Source organism: Polyodon spathula, chromosome 6, assembly GCF_017654505.1.
Source record: "Polyodon spathula isolate WHYD16114869_AA chromosome 6, ASM1765450v1, whole genome shotgun sequence".
In the NCBI taxonomy this organism is placed as follows: Eukaryota; Metazoa; Chordata; class Actinopteri; order Acipenseriformes; family Polyodontidae; genus Polyodon; species Polyodon spathula.
This window is the reverse complement of record NC_054539.1, coordinates 37,835,133-37,843,496: the sequence shown is the minus strand read 5'-3', so window position 1 is coordinate 37,843,496 and position 8,364 is coordinate 37,835,133. Positions and strand designations below refer to the sequence as shown.

General features: G+C 36.2%; 1 protein-coding gene across 2 annotated transcripts in view; it reads left to right on the top strand.

Moving 5' to 3' along the window:
• The first annotated feature begins 496 nt into the window (after positions 1-496).
• Positions 497-8,364, top strand: part of anapc1 (anaphase promoting complex subunit 1) — a 106,755-nt gene continuing 98,887 nt past the window's right edge. For both annotated transcript variants that reach the window (XM_041252816.1, XM_041252815.1), the window contains exons 1-6: positions 497-857; positions 3,642-3,878; positions 4,355-4,516; positions 4,941-4,983; positions 5,536-5,633; positions 6,046-6,128. In XM_041252816.1, the coding sequence (XP_041108750.1) occupies positions 3,666-3,878; positions 4,355-4,516; positions 4,941-4,983; positions 5,536-5,633; positions 6,046-6,128 (599 nt within the window). In that variant the 5' untranslated portion in view covers positions 497-857; positions 3,642-3,665. The remainder of the gene's footprint in view (positions 858-3,641; positions 3,879-4,354; positions 4,517-4,940; positions 4,984-5,535; positions 5,634-6,045; positions 6,129-8,364) is intronic.

Genomic DNA, 8,364 nt, shown 5'->3' with positions numbered 1-8,364 from the left:
TTTACATTAAGGAAACATGTTGGTAAAAGCAGTCGCATGTCTGCAATTCATGTTGTTTTTGTTTATAACTTGTACTTTTTGTATAACATACTTACTGCATTCAAACTTGTATTACACTTTATACTTGTAAATCGCCTTGGATAAGGTGTTGGCTAAATAATAATAATAATAATAATAATAATAATAACTGATGTTTGGGATGTTTCTTTGAAATTTGGCAAGTATAAAAAATGATATAGGGACTTACTCATTTGGGATAGTTGTTAAAATATATAAACAACACATTTACAGTGGTGGTTTAATTGTAACGTATAACCATACATATAACAGTCATAGTATTTTAAAATGTAATTTAAATTCTTGCAGCATTACACCTCACAACACAAGGAGTGAGCAAAGCGAAACTAACTCTAGCCTCGTTTTTCACTTGCCACGTGATATGGGTGAGACGTGTTCAGCGATTACATATTTTGAAGCTGAGCGCGCGTAGGCCACCACAGACAGGCCACCACGAGCAAGGTCTCCGAGCCTGCAGTTATACTCTTTTGGAGGAGTAACGGGAGAGTCGAGTAGGAGGGACCACTTTCTTTTCCGCTCTTTGCTTGAAAATTATACCAAGGCTGTTTTTGGCTCGCTCTCTTTTGTCATTGGTGTAGCTTTTTCTCTGAGGCTGACGGGATATCAAGATGGCCGCGTCGTTTTGAACAAATATCTCAATCTTAGTTATATTTTATTTTGCCCTGACTGGGTATTTATATATTTTTTTCTTGTTACAGTCAAGCAGACACAATTATATAAATAGCCACATCTTAAATAAGGACTCCGAGAGCCAGCAGTTAATGATTCGTTACTAACAGGTTAGCTTGTTACGAGTTTTGTTTTTGGAATAGTACGATGATAGTAGTGTGTATGCTGTGTGTTATTTTCTTTGCACTATAAATTGTGTATATTTTTTAGTTATGTGGTGTGTGTCTGATGGCTATTTCGTGCCATTGACAAATAACAAAGGTGTACTGCCCCATACTGTTTTATGTAACATATTTACACGTGTACGGTCATTTGATGTAATAGAACACGATTTGCCTCGTGTTTAGTGTCGTATTGTCATGGAAAGCAGGTTAATGGGGGAAAAGGCTTGTCTTATGTCACTTTCAGCAAATGTAAACAAACGTGGACCACCATGGTCTCAAAAAATCTACTCAATTTTAATCCGTACAACGTATTGTTTTGACCACATTAGTTGCCAATACCTGATTTATTGTGAAAAAAAGTATTTGAACGTGTTTGGAATACGATACGAATAGATGTGCTTGACAATTATAGATAATAGTTGAATATAACTAGCCGGGCAAATATATAACACATTTTGGCTATGAATTTTACATTATAGGCCTCTATATTTTTTAAATTTGTATGCACAGCATTGTAATTGATCAATGTTAAAATCAGTGTTCAACACAGTGCCACTGCTTTATGTCAGTAATTAGGACCAATTAGCATACGTATGTACTTTTTTAATACACACAGGTGGTTTCACATTAGGTTGTTAATATTAGGACATGAGGATGTACAATAGGTTTATTATTTTCATGATTGTTCACAAGACCCCAGAATTAGGCCTACAGTATATTCTAATGAACATCAGAGCAACATTTTATTTTAAAGCAGAAATATCGTTTTTTGGAATTGACAAGTAGACACATTGTTTGTGGAATACATTTATATACAATAGAGGTGGCTATATTCACTTGTATGTTTCAATGTGTAATTTTTAGATACATATAGGCCTACTCTTAGAAGGTTATCATGCTAGAGCCATTTTTTTCCCCATATCACAATCTGACCACTTTACAAACAGCATTAATAGGGCTTCCTACTTGCATTATTTTCAGGCATGTTTTACTGAACCGATGCAAGTGTATGTTGGTTTGACTAATTATGTGTGAATCAGTGGTTTTAAGAAGCTGAGACTTGTGTTATGAAAGTCAGACTGTGAAAATCATTAAAATAGTTAATCTTTTTTTAATAGTAATTGGTAAATAATGAGTTATACAGTTGTCTTCAGAAGTTTACATACCCCAATGGAAATGTATAATTTCTAGAAAATTCTCAAAAACAAAGAATTGTTTTGCTTTTGTGGATGAGGAAAAAAAGTTAAAAGAAATATGCTACAATTATTTATTTCAGCAATTTATTTGCAACACTCCAAAAATGTTAATTCAAAAGTATTCATACCCTTTGATGCTGTAATATTATTGTCTACAAGGTGCTAGAAATTTCAATATGATAATGCAGAACCTAATTCTAGAAAAGTCTATAAAGTGCTGCATTGTAGGTGAACATTCTTAGAAAGTATAAAAGGGTAAGGTATATTACTGTCATTACCAATGTCGCTGTCATTACCAATAAGTCAATATGGGGAAAAAGTAAAGAGCTGTCTGAAGACCTTGGGCAGAAAATTATTTGTTGCCATAAAGCTGGAGAACGATATACGATTTCCAAGCATTTGAGTATCTCAATTTTAATTATTGTTTCTATTATCAAGAAGTACAGTACTCATGGTACTGTCACAATGGTCCCTACGTCTGGAAGAAAGAACAAGTAGAAGAATTGTGAGGAAGATTAATAACAATCCGAGATTGACTGTGAAAGACAGTTAAAGTAAATTGGCTGCAAGTGGGACTGGGGTTTCCATTTCAACCATAGGTCAAATATTGCATGGTGAATGTCTAAAAGGTTGCAGGCCAAGGAAAAACCACTCTTAAGAAAACATCACAAGGACAATCGCTTAAAGTTTGCAAAATGGTATTTGAATGATGGATATGAGTTCTGTTCCAAGGCTTTGTTGAGTGATGAAACAAAAATCGAGCTATTTGGTCATACTGATAGCCGTTACGTTTGGAGAAAGTCTGGTGAGGTGTACAAAGAAAAGAACACCATTCCTACTGTCAAGCATAGAGGTGGTAATATCCTTTTATGTGGCTGTTTTTTTTCTCTAGTAGCTCAGGAAATTTAGTTCCAATACATGGTAAAATGGATTCCATAGCATACCAAAATATATTGGCCAATCATCTGAAACCCTGCACTACAAAACTATGTTTAAAGTGCAACTGGATGTTCCGACACAACCACGATCCAAAGCGTACACATCAAAATCTATGTCAGAATGGTTAAAGAAGAACAAAATCAAGGTTCTGGAATGGCCTAGTCTGTCCCGATCTAAATCCGATTTTTGGTATGAGTTGAAGAAGGCTGTGCATAAGAGAAGTCCTTGGAATTGGAATTAACTGAAACAATTTTGCATTGAAGAATAGTTAAAAATCACTAAAGAATCATGCCAAAAGCTTGTTGACAAATATCCTAATCATTTAAGAGGTTATTGATAAAGGTGCCTCAACTAGCTATTAAGTTAATTTAATTTTTTGTCAGGCTATGAATACATTTGAATTAGCATTTTTTGAGTTTTTCAAAAATTAATGCTGAAAAATAACTGTAGACATCTATTTCTTGTGACTTTTTCCCTCAACCATGAAAGCAAAACTTTTGCTGCAAAACAGTAATTTTTGTTAAGAACCAAGCAGCATTCATGGCAGTGTATGACTGACGTTTTTTTTTTTTTCTCCACCCCCCCACCCCCCCAGAAATAATGCTGATATCTGGAACTCATGTCGAACGTCTATGAAGAGAGAGCAACAATGATAGCAGCAGGGGAATTGCAGGAGTTTGTTCCATTTGGTCGTGACCACTGCAAGAACCACCCTAATGCCGTGAACCTTCAGCTCCGGCAGCTGCAGCCAGCCTCTGAGCTGTGGTCCTCCGATGGAGCTGCAGGCTTAGTGGGTTCACTTAGAGAAGTTACACTCCATGAGAAACAAAGGGTATAGATGGAGACCACTTTTTAACAAACTTTTGATAATGTTTGTGCATCCTAAACCAATTCTTTTTCGCATTGGCAATTTTGAGTTAGACTTGCAATGAGGTACCAGGAATTATCATTTAAAAGTTCAAAATCTTGTATCTTTTTTATTGGGGAAAAAAAATTGCATTGTTCAGGGCAGCAATAAAGGACATAATAATACTGGTGATTCTAAGGATTTGGAATGGTTAACAAAATGTATACATTTTATTGCACCATATTGTAATGTAACATTGCAACCCTGAAATAAAAGCAATGCTTATTTTTTTAGACCTAAACAACTCTCACTTTTTTGATGGTGTGGTATTTTTTGCACCATATATAACATAATAAAACATTAAACATTTGGTAACATACATGTCATTTACTGAATTTTATGATAAGAAGTGAAAGTTGTCATTTTGTCTTATCCACTTGTTCAAAAATTCTTGGTCACAGGAAAGCTGGCAGCTGAGAAAAGGCACTGGTGGTGACATTGAGGAGGTGGAGTTTGAGGAAGAGTTGTATGTGGCTGGGAATATGGTCATATGGACTCGAGGAAGCAAAAATCAAGCATCATATGTGTATAAGGCTTTCACTGTGGATAGTCCAGTGCTGCAGGTATATCGAACACGGCTTGTTAAATACTAAACAAAAGTACATGTGCCTTGTATTATACATATTGTAAATTAAGTAAAACATTTTGATTAGTGAAGGTGTTAATATGGATACATGTTGCAAAAGCTGTAATGATATTTTCCTACTTGTGAATCCAGCCCTTTACTTGCACTTTGTTTAAAATGTCCCAACATAGTTTTTTGCCACTTGAGTGATTTAAAGTAAAAGCTATTTTAGTAATAACACATTTATCCCCTGGGTTCAGTGATCCCAGTTTTTAATCCTAGTTAAAATTGAATCAAACATGGGTGCTTTGTTCGTTTTTACGATATTTACAAATCCAAAGTAACTTGGAGGAACAGAGGAACAGAGATGTTAGTGTTGTACTGTATTTGGAAATAACAGTATTTTTTCTGATTTATTCCAGGCTGTGTGGTGCAATTTTAGTGTTCCTCAAAATAAAGAAGTGGGTAAGTTGTTTTTTGATTTTTTTGTGCAACACGTTTTTGTAATTTTATAAAGTATTTCACAATTAGTTCACTGGACATACAATTATTGTTTTACCCAATTCATGTAGATAGTGTCTTCAGAGGACAATAATATTGGTTTTAAATATAGCGTTGTTAAAATTAATATCATCTTGTCCAACATTTAAATCATTTTAAAGGAAAAGGTCCTAGAAATATTACCTTTTGAATCCTTCAATTTAAATGTCTCAGTTTGGTTAACTGGAGCAGCCTTCATGGTTGCCTGTTCTCTTACACCAGTCAGATTATTTGTGGCTGGAATAAGATCTGTTCTGAGCAGATTAAGAAGAGTGATATTGCTAGCTAGTTATTTCCAGTAACACCATTTAACACCACTGAGTTCTGTGATTGCTGTTTTAAACCTCTTAGACATGGCCATAATTATAGGTGGTTCTATTTTATTACAAGATGCAGTGTAAAAACGGTTTAATAAACAAATACTTAAAAGTGTTTTACTTTATATGATGCAATGTAATACTGTATTATGTGTTTCAGAAACAGAGATTATAGAAACAGTGTGCATTGTTCAGAACACCTGTGTAAATATTCACAGTGTGAATGGGAAGGATTTTATTTCTCCATTGCCCTTTCAGGTAAATTTACATTTGTTGATTTCTATTCTTTCATTACTTTTGTCGACAGGAGTATCTTACATATTACCCTAATATTCCCTCAACAACAAAAAACATTTGGAAACAAAAATTAAATATTCTTTAAATTAATTAAACCCTCTTAAAAAAGAATACCTGTGACTACCAATCAACATGGTCTCAATGAATCTGACCATTTCACCTGTGGTATCAGTGCATGATGCATTACGTTGTTCACACATTCCTTAAGTACAGTATCTGTTTTGTTTAAAGGGCTACTAATGTTACAGTGGTACTTTATTTATATCTCCCAGAACTTTTTTTGAGAATATGTATTTTGATAACTAAGACTTGCATAGACACATGCAAATATTATTTTCACCTGAATTTCATATCATTTTTGTTTTTTGTGTAGGTAGCAAGTGTGTGGCCATCCAAATTTGGCTTGTTATTTGAACGTAGCAATCCAGGAACTGACGTAACACAGAGTCCACCAAGGTATACCTATCAGAATTAGCTTCTCTAACTCATTATTAACTGTTAAATATTGCTACAAACAATAGTGGCGCTGGAACAATTTTTATAGTGGGGGTGCTGAAAGCCATTGAACAAAAGTGTAACCCCTATATATGATGGAAGCAGGTGCACTTGCAGTTCAATCCAGGAGATGCTGCCGCGCCTCTGTAGTGGCAGGTTAATCTGGCACAGCAAAACATTCACTACCAGCTGCTTCCTGTCTGGGCCTGCTTCTTCACCCTGAATTTGTAATAGCACTTACACAAAGGAAGGCAAATGTCCTACTAGCCCTTATTTTTTGTTTTGTATGTCTTTTTTGCACAGCAAATGTACAATGACAAGGTTGCTTTGTAGCTGTTAATCCTGAATCAGCACTTGAGCCAGACACTGCTTCCGGCTAGTACATGTAGACTGATATTCCTATCCAGTAACTTAAGTAATTACGCATTTTAAAGATATTTCCTTTAACAATCAAATAATGTGTATGTGCTGGGAAGTACCTTCCCTTCTAGCATTACAAATACGCTCCTTTTAACTGTGATAATTGAGACTATTGGCCCCTTTTTGAAGCAAGTGCCATCAGAAAGTAATGACACCATTAAGATTATAGAAATAGCAGGTAATACTATAGTTTTTAAATTGTTTTATTTATTTAAAAAAATGTGCCTTTGCCATTGCAAGTAGGCCTTTTAGGGTTTACAATATTTTAAGTAAATACCCTGTTGACATACTAAATAGTAGAACATTGTTGAAGAAATTGAACAGTGCCAATGCTTGCGTATGTATGTCTGAACGTTGGCCCAATGACGGCAGGGCACACCGTGTATATGATTCACTAAATTATAAATTGTGGATAGTTTCTTTGCAAATCATACAATGCCACCAAGTGGCTGAATGTTAAAATTGCAACAAGAAACTTGTGCCGTGAAAAAGTATTTCCCCCCTGTGATTTTCTGCTTTTTTGCATATTTGACACTGAATGTTATCAGAGCTTCAACCAAAATCTAATATTAGATAAAATGGACCCTGAGTGAACAAATAAATCAAGATTTGATGCTTATTTCATTTATGCAAGTTATGCAACACCCAATGCCCCGTGTGAAAAAGTAATTGCCCAATAACTAGACTCAATAACTGGTAACGCCACCTTTAGCAGCAATAACTACACCCAAACGCTTCCTGTAGTTATTGGTCAGTCTCTTACAGCGCTGTGGAGGTATTTTGTCCCACTCTTTCATGCAGAACTACTTCAACTCAGTGACATTTGTGGGTTTTTGAGCATAAACTGCTAGTTTCAGGTTTTAACTTTGACTAGGCCATTCCAAAACTTAAAATTTCTTGTTCTGCAACCTTTCTGATGTAGACTTATTTGTGTGTTTCGGATCATTGTCTTGCTGCATGACCCAGATGCGCTTCAGCTTCATCTCACAGACAGATGGCCTGGCATTCTTCTGTAGAATTCTCTAATACAGACCAGAGTTCAAGGTTCCTTCAGTGATGGCAAGTCGTCCAGGTCCATATGAAGCAAAGCATCCCCAAGTCATGACACTACCACCACCATGCTTGACCGTTGGTATATGGTTCTTACTGTGGAATACAGTGTTTGGTTTTCGCTTGACATAACTGGGCCCATGTTGGCCAAAAAGTTCCACTTTTTACTCATCTGTGCATAGAACATTGTTCCAGAACTCTTGAGGATCATCCAGGTCCTTTTTGGCAAACTAGAGACGAGCATTCATGTTCTTTTTCGTGAGTAGGTGGTTTCCGCCTTGCTGCTCTGCCATGAATCCCGTTTTTGCCCAGTGTCTTTCTGATGGTGGAGTCATGAACGCTTACCTTAGCCGAGGCGAGAGAGGCCTGCAGATCCCTGGATGTTGTTCTAGGGTTCTTTGTGACTTCCTGGACGATTTTACACCTTGCTCTTGGAGAGATTTTGGCAGGACGGCCACTCCTGGGAACATTCAATACCTAAACTCCTAAGTCCTAAACTTTCTCCATTTGGACAATATAGCTCTGACTGTGGTTTGGTGGAGCCCCAGAGCCTTAGAAAGGGCTTTGTAACCCTTTCCAGACTGACAGGCATCAACAGCTTTTTCCCAGAGGTCTTCAGGAATTTCTTTTGATCGTGGCATGATGTGCCTCTAGAACCTGTGTGCTGACAACTTCGCTCTGATGGTAAGAGCCAAAGTTAGTCAGATTTATATTGGGCTGGGCTGGC